Source organism: Cervus canadensis, chromosome 5, assembly GCF_019320065.1.
Source record: "Cervus canadensis isolate Bull #8, Minnesota chromosome 5, ASM1932006v1, whole genome shotgun sequence".
NCBI lineage: Eukaryota > Metazoa > Chordata > Mammalia > Artiodactyla > Cervidae > Cervus > Cervus canadensis.
The window spans coordinates 11,218,851-11,237,867 of NC_057390.1; the positions used below are offsets into that span (position 1 = coordinate 11,218,851).

General features: G+C 42.6%; 1 protein-coding gene across 1 annotated transcript; it reads right to left on the reverse strand.

Annotated features, from left to right (window-relative positions):
* Window positions 1–532: 532 nt before the first annotated feature.
* Window positions 533–6,542, reverse strand: SPR (sepiapterin reductase). The gene is made up of 3 exons (XM_043468196.1): window positions 6,165–6,542; window positions 5,281–5,571; window positions 533–1,309 (listed from the first exon to the last, which is right to left on the reverse strand). Exons 1-3 carry the CDS (start codon window positions 6,484–6,486, stop codon window positions 1,119–1,121), a joined length of 804 nt encoding a protein of 267 aa, XP_043324131.1. The 5' UTR covers window positions 6,487–6,542; the 3' UTR covers window positions 533–1,118.
* Between the last annotated feature and the right edge of the window lie 12,475 nt (window positions 6,543–19,017).

Sequence of the window (19,017 nt, forward strand, 5' to 3'; positions counted from 1 at the left end):
TCTACCTCCCACAAAGGCATGTTGGTCCTATGCCCAACCTTCTGAAGGTCAGGTCCGTGGGGCAGATGAATGTTACCAGGAGGGCCCAGGAAAGGTCCTCTTAAGATCTGGGATCCATCCAGAGCATTGCCATGTGGGTAAAGGGCAGAGTTTGGAATCCAAGAGAGCCAGGGAAACTACCTTTCCCCAAGGGCGGGGGAGCTCTAAGTCCGGCCTGAAAGGCAGGATACTCTTTGAATAGGTCAAGGGTGAGGAAAGGGTACAAGACTGGGGTAAGAATAAGCACAGGCATAAAGGAGGCACAGGTGTCAGGGCAAGTCACCCAGGACAACTCTGTTTGAACCTGGGTTTGCAACTGAGGGGGCTCTGTGAGAAGAGGCAGACAGCCCCAAGACGCCCCAGGACATGAGGGCAACACCCCAAGTCTGGATTAACTGCCTCAGGTACACCCCTGGGGTCGAGGACCCCAGGAAGTTAGTCATAGGACCTGTAACAGAAGAGAAAACAGGTATTAATAAAGGACAAACCACAATTTATTTGTATCTGCCTTTAACATGTACAGAAACTCTCAGGCTCCTTCCCCCATCTGGTGGATAGATGGCAGATTCTGGAGGGAGGAAGAAGCAGAATGAGGACACAGAGTTCAAGTGAAGGTCTTGCTACCCTGGGCAAAGAGCATCCCTGTCCTTCTATCCCTCCAGGCCATCTGTCAATCTGCGTGGGTCCTCCTGTTTGACACTAGCTCATACCCCCTTCCCCATGGACTGGTCACGGGCCGGAGACCCATCCTCCTTTTCTCAGTGTTTTTAGCTTCCTGTCCTAGTTTCCCCATCCCTAAAATTCTATTTCTAGGGACAAAGAACACCAACAGCCATAACTTGTCTCTCCCAAGTCCACTCCTAACTCAGGGTGGTCAATACAGATATCTGAAAACTGGGAACTCCAGCCACCCAGGGCCCTCACAGTTGGCTGGATCTGAGGGCAGGGCAGTAAGCATGAGTGTTTATCTGTGTAAGGTAGGGTTGGCAGCGCCACTGTGGCAGCGGGTAGGGAGGCACAGGGCTCCTGGGTGGGCCTGTAAGAGGGGGAAGAAAGCCCCTAAAACCAAGGGCATGGTCTTATTCATCGTAGAAATCAACATGGGCTCCAGACTTGAACTTGTCATTTTGCAGCAAGCTCAGAAGTTTCTGGGCTGATATCTTGCAATCCACAAGTTCCCCCTTTCTCTTCAGCTCCTGCAGACGTTTTCGCAAGTCTGGGTCCACAGAGGTCTCCCGGGCTAACTGCTGCATGTCAGTGTCCAGGGGACCTAGGAGATGAAGTGCAGAAGATGAGGGGACACAGCTGAGGCAGGGGCCCCTTATCTATGTGTGGAGTTGGGTGGAGTCAGGTCTGGCCAGAGGCAACACCTCACCTTGGCTGACACGTGGTCAGCATCACCAAAGGCTCCACACTGTCACTATCAAGCTCCAGACTCATCCAATGTCCATTGAACACAGTCCCCTTAGACTACCAAATCTACAGATTCACACTACCCCATCACTCCTCCTCAAAGTCCCAGAGCAGAGAGAGACACCGTCCCCGTGGGAGGAGAATGAAGTGAGCAACCAACTTCTCAAGTGCTCCCGAGCCAGCCCACCCTAGCACCACGTCAACTCCCATGGCCCTAGGTGGCTCCCTGTGTGTTCCCCAAAAGTCTACAAACAATAAACGCTGGAGAGGCTGTGGAGAAAATGGAACACTCTGCACTGTTGGTGGGAATGTAAATTGATACAGCCACTACGGAAGACGGTGTGGAGATTGCTTAAAAAACTAAGAATAAAACCACCATATGACCCAGCAATCCCACTCCTAGGTTGGTTTCCTACCCTGAGGAAACCAAAATTGAAAAAGACACATGCATCCCATTGTTCATTGCAGCACTATTTACAATAGCTAGAACATCGAAGCAACCTAGATGCCCATTGACAGATGAATGGATAAAGAAGTTGTGGCACATATACACAATGGAATATTACTCAGCCATAAAAAGGAATGCCTTTGAGTCAGTTCTAATGAGGCAGATGAACCTAGAGCTCTCATACAGAGTGAAGTAAGTCAGAAAGAGAAAGATAAATATCGTATACTAACGCATATGTACAGAATCTAGAAAAATGGTACTGAGGAATTCATTTGCAGGGCAGCAATGGAGAAACAGACATACAGAATAGACTTACGGACATGGGGAGAGGGGAGGAGAGGGTGAGATGTATGGAAATAGTAACATGGAAACTTACATTACTATGTGTAATAACAGACAGCCAATGGGAATTTGCTATATGGCTCAAGAAACTCAAACAGGAGCTCTGTATCAACCTAGAGGGGTGGGATGGGGAGGGAGATGGGAGGGAGGTTCAAAAGGGAGGGGATGTATGTATACCTATGGCTGATTCATGTTGACGTTTGACAGAAAACAACAAAATTCTGTGCAGCAATTATCCTTCAATTAAAATTAACTAAAAAAAAGAAAGAAAGAAACGATAGCTGACAACTTCCCAAATCTCTGAGGAGATCTGTACATCTAAGTTTATGAAGCTATTATTTCAACCCCAAATTATCTTCTCCAAGACATCAGGACTAGATGGTTTCACTGGTAAATTGTGTCTATTTTTTATGCCAATACCATACTAGTTTGATTACTGTGGCTTTGTAATATAGTTTGAAATCAAGGAGCATGATGCTGGGGATCTTTGTTCTTTCTCAAGACTGCTTTGGCTATTGAGAGTTTTCTGTGGTTCCATATATCTTTTAGAATTGCTTGTTCTATTTCTGTGAAAAATGCCACTGGAAATTTGATAGAGATTGCATGAAATCTATAGATTGGGTTGGACAGTATTGACATTTTAACAATATTAATTCATCCAATCCATGAACATGGCATCTTTCCATTTTATATCTTCTTGAGATTCTTTCATCAGTGTCTTATAGTTTTTGGTGTACAAGTCTTTTACCTCCTTCATTAAATTTGTTCCTCAGTATTTTATTCTTTTGGATGCAATTGTAAATGGGACTGTTAATTTCTTTTCCTGATACTTCATTATTAGTGTATAGAAATGTAACTGATTTTTCACGTTGTTTTCTCTATTAAGATGATCATACAAATTTTATGTTTTGTTATTGTGGTATATTACACTGATTTATTTGCAGATGTTGAACCATCCTTGCATCCCTAGGATTAATCCCACTTGATCATGGTATACAATCTTCTTATTTTTGAATTTGGCTCACTAATAATTTTGTTGAGGATTTCTGCATCTATGCTCATCAAGGATTTTGGCCTATAATTTTCCTTCCTTGTGGCGTCCCTGTCTGATTTTAGTATGAGGATAATGTTAGCCTCAGAAAGTGAGTTTGGAGAGTGTTCCCACCTTTACATCCACTTGTCTAGCGTGCCTTCCACCTGCTGATACGGAAGCAGCCCTCAAGATCAATGTCCAGGTTAGCTGCCTCCAATAAAGCCATCCCTGGTCACACCACCAGAAAGTGTTTCCTTCTTGAACTCTTACAAGTTCACTGTTCTTATTTTTAAAAAATATTTATTTATTTGGCTGTGTCGGGTCTTAGTTGTGGCATGTGGATTTTCAATCTCCACTGCAGCATGCTAGATCTTTTAGTGGTGACATTAGGATCTTTTAGTTGTGACAGGTGTGATCTTTAGTTACGGCATGTGAACTCTCAGTTGTGGTATACGGGATCTAGTTCCTTAACCAGGGATCAAACCCAGACCCCCTGCATTGGGAGCACGGAGTCTTAGCCACTGAACTACCAGAGAAATCCCTATAAGTACTTTCTTACCTGGGGAACCACAGCGCCCTAGAATTTGGAGTCAATGGACCTCATGGGCAGAAAATCAAGGGATCTTGGACTTTGAAGAATCATCCTCCTGATCCTCAAATATCTTTCAAATATCGGTGCATCCCCAGTAAGAAGGGATTTACTATCCTTCCAAAAAGTCCATTCCATCTTTGGACACCTGTTAGGACATTCTTTCAGAGACTTAAACAAAAACCCAACTGGTCTCAGACTTCATTCAGGCCCTAAGAGCCCCACAAAAAAGTTCAACTTTCTCACAATGTCCACGGCAGCTCCCTGAGACGTAAACCAGTCACATGGTATTCTGGAGTTTGTTCTGCTCCTGACTGGTTTCCTTTTGCTCTCTGTTGATTGAGTCTGAGGCTGAGCTCAGAGTGGGTGCTATGTTGAATGTCAGCTGCAAGAATAACTGTATATATTTGGGAGGAAAAGAGGGAGGACTGGGTACTAGAGAGCATGAGGAAGTAGAAGTTGCACTGATCAGGACCTTGGAGCCAAGGTTTGATCTGGGCTATGTTGCATCTGGGTTTTGATCAGGTTAATCTACCTCTTTGCCCCTAGGGTTCCTAGGGGGAAAGACTACTGGATCTCCATCTAAATTGCTCAGACATCATAAACCATCTTCTAATTCCAGCAACCTCAAGTCTAGAAGAGAAGCCTCACTCTTAAGAAAGGGGTATAATAGCATCATGGTAGAGAGATGAGAAACCAGGCCAACTGTCACAAGACACCCCCCTCCTTTAAATTTCATGAGAATGGGGCCCTATCTTATTTATCACAGCATCCCCCAGTGTTCCAGCACAGTTCAGCATGGGATGATCAGTAGTCAACAATGTCTGTCTGCTCTTCATTCAGCTAAGATTCACTGCAGACTGGCTTAGTGGAGAAGCTGGTGACAGAAAGATCAATAGTGCATAATCCCTGCCTTCAAGGCTTTCCTATGCAGAGAGAGGTGTATACACATTAAGATAATACAGTATGATAAGTTCTATTTAACAATTACTAACGCTAACAATTAGATAGTCCTTCACAGTTGGGATCACTTCCACAAGTTTTACCTCATTCAGTCCTACAAATGGCCCTGTGAAACAGGTAACATCTTCCCCATTTCACATGAAGAAATGAGGCACAGGCCTGGAATTCAAATCCAAAAATCCTAATCGTCTCTCAGACTCTAATATATCAGACTTCCTGTCCCCACCCTCAATTCCAGGCAGCTCCCCACTCTCAGTCCATATCTACTAACTACAGCTTCCTGCCCCCACCAGCCCTAACTTCCTTGGAGCCTGTATTTCCCTTAAGGAATGATGGGTCGTGATTCAAGGACAATATATTCTATATACAAGAGACAGAGAAGGCTCCTAGCCCAGTCCCCAAAGGGTAACCAGCCAGTTCTGAGAACATGGATGGCAGTAAAGCCTCACCTACCTGGGGCATAGCTCAGCACCCTCACACTAGGTTCTTCTGCCGCCAGGACCTGGAACATCATGTTACGGGCAGCCTTGCCAGCACAGTACAGGGCCCAGCCCTTGAAGGGCTGCAGGGCACAGATGGACGAGATGTTAACCATAGTCCTGCTGAGGCCAGGACTGTCCGGGAAGGCCCTCAGGATACTGGAAGTCAGGCAGAGCATGGAAGTCAAGTTCAGGGTCCAGTAGTTGTTCACTTCAGTTGGGTCAGCCAGGTCCACCCAACGTTTGGATACATCTCCAAGAGTGGCTGAAAAACCAGACCTTATCAATCAACCAGTGCAAGGCGGGGTTTTCTCGTCTTCCAGCCCTTTTCAAATTCATTCAGACACCCGCTTCCCAACCACACCTAAAGGAGGCTCTCTAGGGCTTCTGAAGACGCCTCCCTCTTCCCAGCCCTGCAGACTGACAAACGTGGGGAACCCCCTTACCCGACGCTTCAAACTGAGAAGGCGCATGCTCTGTTCTGGGGCTGGGTTCAGGGGAACTCTGGGGGCCATTTGGATAAGTGGGGGAAATTTACATCTGCGGGGAGACTCCATGCCCTAACTCAGGTCTCCACCAGAGGGCGCTGAACAAGAGGCTCAGAAAAGTTCTACAGGCATTCTGGAACAAATGGCGTTGAAACAGGAAGAGGGACGGGGGAGAAGAGGGGAGAATGCGCCGCCCGGACAGCACTAGATCTTCCTCCACACCTCGCTGAAACCAGGACTTCCAGGCGTCTTTTCTGAGTCCTAGGAGTCACCTTTAAAGTTCCAAGAAGCGAGGGGGATGAAAGAGAGGGAAAACAGAACGGGACGCCAAGCAGTATTCCAAGCGCTCCGGGGCCCGCCGGCGTCTTACCCGCATTGTTGATGAGCAGCACTCGCTGCAGGCCTTCGGGCCTGGGGAGGTCGCGCAGAGCACCGAGCAGTTGCTGCAAGCCGGTCTCGGCGCCCAGGTCGGCGGGCACCCGCACGATGCGCAGACCCAGCCGCTCGGCGCCCAGCTCGGCCTCCAGCTGCCGCAGGGCCTCGTCATTGCGGGCGCTTAGGACCAGCACGGAGCCGGGCGACAGCAGCGGGGCCAGGAGTTGGGCCAGCGTCCGTCCGAAGCCCCGGGAAGCCCCAGTCAGCACGCATATGGTGCGGCCCAGGCCGCCCGCCTTGCTGACACCGCCCTCCATGCCTCCTAGCTGCGAGCAGGAGCAGCTACCGAGACCCGGCAGGGGCGGGGCGGCCGCGGAGGGAGGAGGAGGAGGCAGCGCCCGGCGAGGGCGGGAACTTAAGGAGAGCGCCCGGGCTTGCCTTTCCTTGGCCGCAGGCGATTAAAGTGGAGGTGACGGCAAAATTAGAGCGCCAAGAGACTAAATCCGCGGCAGGATCCCCACAGGACATCTTAGCCCAGTGCGGTCCGCGGGCCTCATCCTTTGCCCTGCAAACCCATCAGTGCCCCTATGGAACTCAATCTCCCGAGTTCAGACCTAACTTCCTTGTGTAAGTGATTAAGTAACTGTTAGTCGCTCAGTTGTGCCCGACTCTTTGCGAGTCCATGGACTGCAGCCCACCAGGCTCCTCTGTCCATGAGATTTTCCAGGCAAGAATACTGGAGTGGTTGCCATTTCCTTCTCCGGGGGATCTTCCCAACCTAGGGATCGAACCCCGGTCTCCTGCACTGCAGGCAGACTCTTTTACCGACTGAGCTACAAGGAAAGCCCAGTGTAAGTGATTCAGTCAGTTCAGTCGCTCAGTTGTGTCCGACTCTTTGTGACCCCATGAATCGCAGCAGCCAGGCCTCCCTGTCCATCACCAACTCCCGGAGTTTACCCAAACTCATGTCCATCGAGTTGGTGATGCCATCCAGCCATCTCATCCTCTGTCGTCCCCTTTTCCTCCTGCCCCCAATCCCTCCCAGCATCAGGGTCTTTTCCAGTGAGTCAACTCTTTGCATGAGGTGGCCAAAGTATTTGAGTTTCAGTATCAGTCCTTCCAACGAACACCCAGGACTGATATCCTTTAGGATGGACTGGTTGGATCTCCTTGCAGTCCAAGGGACTCTCAAGAGTCTTCTCCAACACCACAGTTCAAAAGCATCAATTCTTCAGCACTCAGCTTTCTTCACAGTCCAACTCTCACATCCATACACGACCACTGGAAAAACCATAACCTTGATTAGACGGATGTTTGTTGGCAAAGTAATGTCTGGTTTTTAATATGCTGTCTAGGTTGGTCATAACTTTCCTTCCAAGGAGTAAGCGTCTTTTAATTTCATGGCTGCAATCACTATCTTCAGTGTGTAAGTGGTTACCTCCAGGTTAAGCCAGCATGCTTCTTGCTAGACATCTCCGCACGTGCCACAGTTTAGGGACTGGGGTCCCTACTATAGGGGAAACTCGCCACCCCAGGAACAACCTCTGGGGGAACAGAGTCTTCTCTGTACTGTGTTCACATAGATTCCCCTTGCCTCTCTGAGATTTCTCATTGCTTCTGTCCCTAAAGCTCTGTGTTTGCTGGGATCCTGCACCCACTCATGCCACACTCTTCCTTGTAGGCAATTCCATCCACTCCCACATTCAGGTTTTCAGAAATGACCAGGCCTGTGCTTCAGAAAAAAAATCACCTCTCTTTTTTTTCAAAGAGAGGTCTCAACTTAAAAAAAAAATTCACAACTTAAAAGTTTTATTTTATTTGGTGGGAATTTTTAGGACTTCAAGCCAAGGAGATAGCATTTCAAGAAACCCTGAGAGAACTCCAAGGAGGCAAGGAGTGGTACCAGGTTATATAGAAGTTTTGCAACAAACTTGACAGGTCATCTGAACATCAAAAGATTATTGTTAATTAAAGAAAACCAGATGACCCAAGTCAAGGAATTTAGCACTTTTCTATGTTTGAGAAGCTTCAAGAGTCTGGGTTCACAGAAATGATTGCTTTGATACATGCCTTAGCTTTCAGGGGCCAGTATCCTGTTTTCACAACCCTAAGTTTCTCAGGGCTCACCACAGGGAGTGGTTGCAGTCTGATGGCCACTGGACGGCAGGCAGTCTTTCCTTCCTAAACCCTAACCCTAACCCTGAGTTCCCTCAGGGCTCACCAGCTCACTATCTGTGGTGGCTGCTGGTGACTGTGACATCCTTGTTTACTGATATGGCAGGAAGTATTCCATCTCTTAGAGGCAAAATGGGAAAGTTGGCAGATGGCCCCAGATCTCCTTAAAAAGCAGTCTCTAGAGAGTTTAGCAAGCATGGTAGGCAACCCTCATAGCTCAGCCCAGGGACAGACAGCAAAATTGCCTTTCAAGGCTCCTAGAAAAATGTACTTTGCTCCCTTGTTCTTTGAGCTGTCATTGTGAACACCAGAACAAATTGGGAGAAGCTTTTCACTTTCCACTTAGGTGCCTTTACCACAGACTCTTTGTAAAATGTACACCCCTGACTGTAGTACATCACTGTGGAAATTATTCTAAGAACAAATGAAACTGGAAAATTTAGTAGGTTTATTTGTTTATATAGTATAGCATTATTTTGAAATATTTTTATATAAAGTAGGATAAAGAAAACAAGTATTTATGCTAACTTATGTTGGGAGTCAAGATTACCAGGTTAGTTAAGGGAATAATCTCTAAATTGAGTTTGAATTGGAAGCCAGAAAATTGTAGAATTTACTGCAGTTACTTTTGCATTTATACAATAACACCAAAAACCTTTTTCCCTTTTGATGTGCTCATTTTCCAACACCTATTGCAACAGAGAAGAACAAACCTGACTGCAGACTGAACCTATTCTTTCAACTCTAACCTTTGTGCTCTGGTGCCTGTGCTTTTGTCACGCTGGCTCTGTACCTTTTGTAAAAAGTGTTGCCTATAGCCTGAAATATGTGGGACTGTGCATTCTCTAGACTCTGACCTTTAAAAGTATAACACTTTTACTCATATAGAAATGAAAAGTTGCAGAACAGAGGATAACATTTGTCTTGTCGGAGGTTTATAGGAACATGTAGACCTTATCTACTGGAGACCTACAAGGACAAAAGATTCTAGCACCAAGAAGTTTGCAACTAGCCATACCCACCTTGCCCGTTTTAGTATAAAAGAAACCTGAATTCTAACTTGGGTAAGATGATTCTTTGGAATACTCCTCCACCATCTTCTCAGTCTGCTGGATTTCTGAATAGTTACCATTTCTTGCCCCAAAACCTTGTCTCTCAATTTACTGGCCTCTTGTACTGTGAGCAGCACAAGCTTGCACTCAGAAATGCTGTGATACTCCTTTTTAAGAGTTCTCCCTGCAACAATGGCAGAGATTAAAGCAGTGCCCAGATAAAGTCTGCACGTGGGTTTTATTTGGCCAGTATGGCTTTTTTTTTTCCTTTTAAAATGTGAGGTGACATTTCTAAAATGGAAGATTTTACATAGTATCAGAATTTCCAGCTTCTTTGGAGTAATGGGAATGCCTGGAAAGCTGGGTTCTGACTGAGGTGAGCAGTAGCACCTCTTGGAAAGAAGACTGTGCTCCAGTTTGCCAAGATTTTCATCACTCACAGGTATAGGGAAACATTTGTTTCCCACTCATGACACATAGCTGAATTCTTACTCAGTGGTGATGTCAAAACATTAAAAGCCAGGGCATTGTCCTGGATTGTGGAGAAGTGGATCTCAGGAGAGATGGGGAGGCTTTTGAGACTTTAACAAGGACAGGACTCTGTATACCTGTATATCATTTGAAGCTCCCCTGTTTTTCACTTATCTATTAAGGATGGAAGATACAGAGGTTAGATTGACTGCTTCAAAGCTAAACTCTCTCTTACTGACACAAAGGCCTACTCTTTAAGTAAATTTTAATAGCTTCCCCCTGCTCTCCTGGCCTCAGAAAACAGGTTTGTGAAAGCACAGTCCCATCCATCCATTCATTCAGCATTTATTGAATTTCTACCATGTGCCAGGCTTTGAAGAAAGGAGGGAACAATAAAGGGATGGACTAACCTGTTCTAAACTTAGCAGCTTCTAAGAGAAACTATTTGGAAACAGCACCCAAGGAGAGTATGGTTTGCTTGACTGGAAGAGAGCCTGGAAATTTTTTCTTTTCAGAGAGAAATTGTTATCTGCTATAACTGTCCTCCCACCTGTTTTATTTCAAGTAATATTTCAGTAATTTATGAATAATATTTCATGGGCAACACAGCTCATAGAATTCATTTAATAGTAGTACAGTGGTTTCCAAATTTGTGTACACATTGGAGTCACCGAGGAACTTCAGTACACTTATGCCTCTGTCCCATAGGCCTTGGTTTGGTAATTTTTTATTTTATTTTCACTAAAGCAAACAAACCCAGTTCACCCATTTCTCCCACCTCCACCCCCACCTCTTACTACCACCGATCTGTTCTCTGTATCTCTCTGCTTGGTTTTTGGGTTTTGTTTTTAGATTCCACATATAAGAGAGATCGTATGGTGTTTATCTGACTAATGTTACTTAGTGTTAATATAAAGTCCCCAAGGTCCATCCTTGTGGTCGAAAATGCAAGATTTCGTTTTTCTTTTTTCATGGCTGAATAATATTCCACTATATGTATATGTGTGTATATATATATACACCACAATTTTGTATCCATTCATTCATCCTTAGACAATTAGATTGTTTCTGTATCTTGACTATTGTAAATAATGCTGCAATGAACACAGTCAGTTCAGTTTAGTCACTCAGTCGTGTCCAGTGTTTTGTGACCCCATGGACTGTAGCCTGCCAGGCTTCCCTGTCCATCACCAACTCCTGGAGCTTGCTCAAACTCATGTCCATCGAGTCAGTGATGCCATCCAACCATCTCATTCAATGAACAAAGGGGTGCATATATCTTTTTAAATTAGTGTTCTTGTTTTCTGTGGATAAATACCCAGAAGTAGAATTGCTGGATCACACAGGAGTTCTATTTTTAATTTTTTGAGATGCCTCTATACTGTTTTCTATAGTAGTTGCACCAATTTGCATTCCTACCAACAGTACACAAGGGTTCCCTTTTCTCCACATCATCACCAACACTAGTTTCTTATTTTTTTGATAGCATCAGTTCTAACAGGTATGAAGTGATATCTCATTGTGGTTTTGAGTTCCACTTCCCTGATAATTAGTAATGTCAAGCATCTTTTCATGTGTCTGTTGCCCATCTGTGTGTCTTCTTTGGTAAATGTCTATTCAGATACTCTCTCCATTTTTAATCGGATTGTTTGGCTTTCTGCTTCTGAGTTGTATGATATTGTTTGTTTTAGTCCCTTATCAGATATATGGGTTTCCAGTGGGTTTCCCTTTTTGTTGTGTTGATGGTTTCCTTTACTGTGCAGAAGTTTTTCAGTTTGATACCGTCTCATTTGTTTATTTTCGCTTTTACTGTTTTTGGTGTCAGAGTCAAACAATCATCACCAAGACAGATATATCAAGGAGCTTACAGCTTATGCTTTCTTCCAGGAATTTTATGGTTTCAGGTCTTATGTTAAAGTCTTTAATCCATGTTTAGTTCAGTTTTTGTGTATCATGTAAGATAGTGGCTCAATTTCATTCTTTTGCAAAAGGCTGTCCAACTCTCCCAGGACCAATTATTGAAAAATTTCATATTTTTGGCCCTTTTGTCATTTTTATTTTTATTTTGTCATAATTATTTAACCAAATTTCTGGGTTTATTTCTGGACTCTATTCTGTTTCACTGATCTATGGGTCTGTTTTTATTCCAATACCATACTATTTCAGTTGCAAAACTTTGTAATATATTTTTAAATTGGGGAGAATGATGACTTCAGCTTTATTTTTTCTCAAGAATTTTCTCTAGGAATTTTTAAGAGCTCGCCACATGATTCTAATGTGCAGACAAGCTTGAAAACCACTGCAGTAGCAATTGGCAGTAACATTTTTTTAAGGGTATAAATGCCTGAAAGGAAAGTCATATGTTAAAATAGGTTTAAAAGCCGAAACCTGATAAAGGCATTTAAAGGAAAAATTAGTGGAATTTTAATAAGCTCTGTAGGTTAGTTACTGATATTGTATCATTTCCTGATTTTGATTCATTTCTCAGTCAACTGGAGTACCTTGAATTTGTTTTTTTCAGAGAAGATATTTAAGTTGTTTACTTTTTGAGCCCTTAAATATATAAAAGTATCTTCTGTTACATTCTCTTATGAACAAGACCAAAATATGACACAGAATTATTGACTCATATTTTTTATTTGTATTCTGAAATGATACTCTATCACCTTTCTAATAGTTAGTGTTACCCGCCCCCCTCCCCAAATAAGCCTGGTGTTAATGTTTTTTATTTTGTAAGTAACTCATTCTATCCCTGACAGTTCATATAGGATTATTTATTTACAAATCTTGAGTCTACTTGGTATGTTTAGGTGTAGGTCTCATTTTTAATCATTTATTAATTTATTGCACAAAAATTTATTGGGCATCTACCATGTTTTCATGGTAGTTTAGTGGGCACTTTTGTTAGGAAGACAACTGTTTTGTCAGTTTAGGGACATCTTTCTCTAACTTATCTCATTACAGTCTTTTCAAGTAGAATTCCCAATGTTTGGTTCATTTAATCTGTCTTGTACTCCTTTCCCAAGTTGAACCAGTCCATTGTTCCATGTCTGGTTCTTCTTGAACCTGCATACAAGTTTCCCAGGAAGCAGGTAAGGTGGTCTGGTATTCCCATCTCTCGAAGACTTTTCTCAGTTTGTTGTGATCCACATAGTCAAAGGCTTTAGCATAGCTCATGAAGCACAAGTAGATGTTTAACTGGAGTTCTCTTGCTTTTTCTATGATCCAATGGATGTTGGCAGTTTGATCTCTGGTTCCTCTGCCTTTTCTAAATTCAGCTTGTATATCTGGAAGTTCTCAGTTCACATACTGCTGAAGCCTAGCTTGAAGGATTTTGAGCATTACCTTGGTATCATGTGAGATGAATGAAATTGTGTCATAGTTTGAACATTCTTTGGCATTGCCCTTCTTTGGGATTGGAATGAAAACTGACATTTTCCAGTCCTGTGTCCACTGCTGAGTTTTCCACATTTGCTGGCATATTGAGTGCAGCACTTTCACAGCATCATCTTTTAGGATTTCAAATAGCTCAACTGGAATTCCATAACCTCCACTAGCTTTGTTTGTAGTAATGCTTCCTAAGGCCCACTTGACTTCACACTGCAGGATGTCTGGTTCTAGGCAAGTGACCATACCATTGTGGATATCTGGGTCATTAAGACCTTTTTTGTACAATTCTTCTGTGTATTCTTGCTACCTATTCTTAATGTCTTTTGCTTCTGTTAGATCCTTACCATTTCTGTCCTCAAGATTGCCAGGAGAAATGTCAACAGCCTCAGATATGCGGATGATACCACCCTAATGGCAGAAATTGAAGACAAACTAAAGAGCCTCTTGATGAAGGTGAAAGAGGAGAGTGAAAAAACTGGCTCAAAACTCAACATTCAAAAAACTAAGATTATGGCATCTGTCCCCATCACTTCATGACAGATAGATGGGGAAACAATGCAAGCAGTGACAGACCTTATTTCTTGGGCTCCAAAATCACTGCAGACAGCGACTGCAGCCATGATATTAAAAGACGCTTGCTCCTTGGGAGAAACATAGGTTTCAAACCTAGATGGCATATTAAAGAAGAAACCTAGGTGACAAACCTAGACATTGTATTAAAAAGCAGAGACATCACTTTGCTGACAAAAGTCCATATAGTCAAAGCATGGTTTTTCTAGCAGTGATGTAGGGATGTGAGAGCTGGACCATAAAGAAGGCTGAGCACTGAAATATTGATGCCTTCGAACTGTGGTGCCGGAGAAGACTCTTGAGAGTCCCTTGGACTGCAAGGAGATCAAACCAGTCAATCCTAAAGGAGATCAATCCTGAATATTCATTGGAAGGAATGCTAAAGCTGATGCTGGAAAAGATCGAAGGCAGGAGTAGAAGGCAACAACAGAAGATAAGATGGTTGGATGGCCTCCCTGACTCAATGGACCTGAGTTTGAGCAAAACTCCAGGAGATAGTGGAGGACAGGGAAGTGTGATGCAGTCCATGGGATCACAAAGAATCGAATATGACTTAGTGACTGAACAACAACCATCATATTGATGTCTTTTATCACTTTTATATGAACTCAATAAATATTTCTTAAATCAGCCTTTTAAAGCGCTGGAGCATTAATCTGTAAGTCATTGCCTCCTTATGTTTCCCTTGTTGAATACAGGGCTTCAGACTGCTTTAAGGTGTAAGGACAGGGCTCTGTGTAGCAGTCAAGCTTAGCGCTTTGCAGAATGGATTATTGTCACCTGCTCCATGTGCAGGAGGGTTATAAGTTATCTGTGTGTGTGCGCACCTGTGTGCATGAATGTGTGTATGTCTAGAAGGTGGTCTCTAAGTCTGTTTTTGTTGGCCATAGAGAGAAGATGCTGATTGTTTGCAAAGGCATAATCCTTTGACTTAATAGCAAAACACACAGATATAATACATGTACAAGGAAGCATTCCGAACCCCTGAACAAAGAGTGGGTTAAGCATACGTATTTAACCTTGCTTCCTCCTGAAACAACAACAACAATAAAGTTGTTATTGTTGCTTTTAATGATACGAACATGCTTGGTTTGGGAGATGGGAAAGAGGTAATTACAAAATTTTGGATGCTAGAAATAACATAGATGACTTAGGAGACTCAAAGAAGCCAAATTATTGGTAGCATGGGGAGAGCTGAGATCCAGCTAAACCTACTGGGAAAATTCTAAAAAGGATCAGAAATTGGCAACACCAACTATCTCTAGATGAATGATAATGAGGAAGGCTATGATAGCAAGTGAGTAAAAGCCAGTGAGAATCTAAATCCCCTCCTTCAGTCTACACTTGTGGTTGATTAATCCTCTCTCGCCTCAGATTATCTGTAGGCTGTTACAGACTAAATATTTACCCCTAAAATTCATATGTTGAAATCCTAGCCCCCAATTCGAGGTGGGAAGGTAATTAGTTCACCAGAGTGGAGCCCTTATGAATGAGATTAGTGCTTTTATAAGAACTCTAGAGCTTGTCTTTGTTCTCTGCCATGTGAGATACAATGAAAAGGTGGCTGTTTGTAAACCCTCACTAGACACTGGATCTGCTGTCACCTTGATCTTGGATTTCCCAGCCTTCTGAACTGTTTGTGGTTTAAGCCACCCAGCCTATGGTAATTTGATATAACAGCCTGAACTGTCAAAGACAAAGAGTAAAGGTTTATTTTCTGGAAAGGGAGAAACATGAGATCTCTGGGCTAGAGAATACCAAGTACATGTGAGACCATGAACACCCTAATAAATGGAGAGGAGGGAATGAGAAGGCAGGATTAAGTGGACCAACAAGACTGAAGGCTGGGACACCACCCCACCCCCAGGCTCCCTCCCCCACTGAGCCCTAAGAATGATGGCAGCAAGACCTTGATCCTTCACACTGCACATTAGAAGAATCTGACCACCCCAAGAGGAAAGACCTAACATTAGTTTACCATCAAATGGCTTAATGAGATCACCTTATAATGAAGTCCAAAGTCAACAAGCTCCATTCACTTACTCAGGGCTTTCAAATAAATTTTTAATTCCCTCACCCCAAATAGAAACTACCTTATGAATGAAACAAGAAGATACTGTACAAGAACAAAAAAGTTGCTAGAAATTAAAAATAGGATAGAAGAATAGTTATAAAAATTAATAGACTGGTAGGAAGATAAATTTGAGAACATTTTTCCAGATAGTAGAGCAAAAAATATAAGGCAAAAAGAAAGCAAGAATGCTAGTGGACCAACTCAGGAGATCCAAAATCTGGATGAGAACAATTTTATAAAGAGAGATAGAAAGTAAGGAAAAGGAGAAAAAAATAAAAGGAAATCGATAGTGAAACAATTCAAGAAAAATGTCCAGAATTAAACAGCACGAATTTCTAAAACAAAAAGGACATAAATTTCTACTGTGTACTCAGCACAAGGGATGAAGATCAACTACACAGAGGCTTATCATTATAAATTTTGAACAATGGAGGTTAAAACAAAGATCCTACTAATTTCTAGAGAGAGAGAGGTAAAAACAAAAAATAATAGATTATATAGAAACAAAAGATGGTAATTAGAATGTTGTTGGACTTCTGGACAGTCACACCAGAAATTCTGAAGGAAAATTATTTCTAACCTTGAATTCTATATTCACAAAAACCATTAATTATGCATGAGGGTAGTAATCACATGCCTTTACAGGTACACGTGCATGCTGTCTCTTCAGTTGTGTCCAGCTCTTTGCAACCCTATGGACCATAGCTCACCAGGCTCTTTGTCCATGGGATTCTCCAGGCAAGAATACTGAAGTGAGTTGCCATGCCCACCTTTTTTCAGGTATACAAATCTCAAAATATGTCTCTTACATACTCTTGAATATATCAAGAAATTTCCTAGGGATTATGACACTAAAATAAGACAAACCAAGGAAAAAAAGGCTTAGGATATAGAAAAGAAGAATTAAAACACAGGAGAGGGGCAATAGGATCCCATGATAATGGCTGAATTACTGGATGGCAGGTGGAAGTTGTATTTCTCTCTGTCAAAAGTAGGTGTGCTCTCCTGGGAAGGTCGATTGCTCTATCTTCCATAAGACTGTCCAGGGGCCCAAATCCTTCTATTCTATTGGTTTGTCATCAACTAGGATGTTGTCCTTATTTACATGGTCCAGTCTGGCTCACCAACTCTCCATTTACATTCCAACTTTCAGGAAGAAGAGGGTAAGCAGCTTCCACTCATATACCATTAGCCAGAATTGATTACATGATATATATGCTGGGAAGGATGGAAATCACGTGCTCCTGAGCTGGGTTATGGAAGTGGGTTTTCCTTCCCTATAGCAACCCTCCGATAGCTCCTGCCTTTCTTTAGTGGCTTGAGAAAAAAGAGAAAGAAATCAGAGCCAGTCCTCCTGCCCTCGTACTTGTCACTACTCCTCAAAACTCACCTTTTCTAGACCAGTATCATATGGTGATACCATATCATGATATAACTAATACATGGAATCTAAAAAAATGATATAAATGAGCTTATTTACAAAACAGAAACAGACTCACAGACATAGGAAACAAACTTATGGTTACCAAATGGGAAGGGGGGGAAATGGATCAATTAGGAGTTGGGATTAACATATACACTACTATATAAAAAACATAATTGACAAGTACCTGCTATATAGCACGGTGAACTCTATTCAATATTCTGTAATAACCTAAATGAAAAAAGAATCTGAAAAAGAACAGGTATATGTATGCATATGACTAAATTGTTTTACTGTATGCTTGAAACTAACACAACATTGTAACTCAAATATATTCCAATAGAAAATAAAAAAATTTTTTTAACTTACTTTTTCTCTATTGCCTCTTTGGACCTAAGATTCCTCAATAGTTTGTCACCTGGTGACAGCTGCCTTATGTGTATTCTCTGGTTTCTTTCATTCATTTGTACATTCATTCAACAGCTATTTATTGAGTACCTATGAAGTACCAGGCTTCCAGGATACCACATCTACCCTACATTTAGGCACTGGGGATACCTCAGTGTAAAAAATAGGTTGAAACTAATATAACATTGTAAACCAACTGTGTATCAACTATACTTCAATTTTTAAAAAAAGGCAAAAATCCTTGTCTCCCCAAAACTTCCTGCAAGCTGGCAGGGAGAAACATACACATTACATGCACACACACACACTCACTCACACAAAGTAAAACCTGTAGTATATTGGGGATGGCGATAAACTTCAAAGGAAAATATAACAAAAATGGTGAATACGGAGTGCTAGGCTGGAGGGTGCTTACAATTTAATATAGGGTGGCCAGAGAATGCCACACTGAAGCACAATACTTGAGAACCGTAGGAGGAGACAGAGTGATCCATGAAGACAGCCAGAGGAGGAATATTCCAAGCATAAGTATTTCCGAACATAAGTGTTAAGGCTCTAAAGTGGGAGTGTTATGGGCTTGTAGGAAGAACAGGAAAAAGTCAGGGTGGTTTTATTAGTGTTAGAAAGGCAGAGGGAATTTGAAGCAGACATCAGAGAAATCACGGAAGGCCAGATTTGTATAGGATCGTGTAGGCTTTTCCTCATATTAAGAGAACTTTGGAAAAGCATTGGAGGGATCTGAGCAGAGGAGACCTGCTTAGATTTAGGATCATTCTTGCTTCAGATTTTAGAATAAACTCTATCTTCTAGGGAGAAGCAGGAAGACCATTTAGGATATTATTTCTGTACTTCAGATGAATGATTGTGGAGTTTTGGGCCAGGGTGATAGCAGGAAGGTCATGAGAGGTGATCCATATGGGGATATATCTTGAAGAAAAATCCAAAAGCATTTGCTGAGGAAGTAGATTTGGACATATGAAAAAGATAATAATCAATAGTGACCCTAAGGTTTGGGGCCTGAGCAACTGGGAGGATAAAACTTGCCATTTCCTGGGATGGGGAAGACTGCAGAAGGAACAGGATTCTTCCAGGGGAAATCAAGAGCTTGGTTTTGCATATACTAAGTCTAGATGTCTACTAGACATCCAAGAGGTAGAGATCAAGTAGTGGATAATGTTTGGAGTAAAGTAGAGAGGTCTGCACTGATGATATGAATTTAAGAGTCTTCAGCAGATAGTTTGAAAGCCTCAAGGCAGGTTGAGCTCACTTTGAGAGTAAGTATGGA

Bases quoted from the DNA above. Each gene is read 5' to 3' on its own strand.
- SPR (XM_043468196.1), bottom strand. From the start codon at position 6,486: ATGGAGGGCGGTGTCAGCAAGGCGGGCGGCCTGGGCCGCACCATATGC. The intron at 5,572-6,164 runs GTAAGACGCCGG...CTGGTTTTTCAG, and splicing joins GCTGCTCATCAACAATGCGG to CCACTCTTGGAGATGTATCC. The intron at 1,310-5,280 runs GTAGGTGAGGCT...TTCATCTCCTAG, and splicing joins GGTGCTGAGCTATGCCCCAG to GTCCCCTGGACACTGACATG.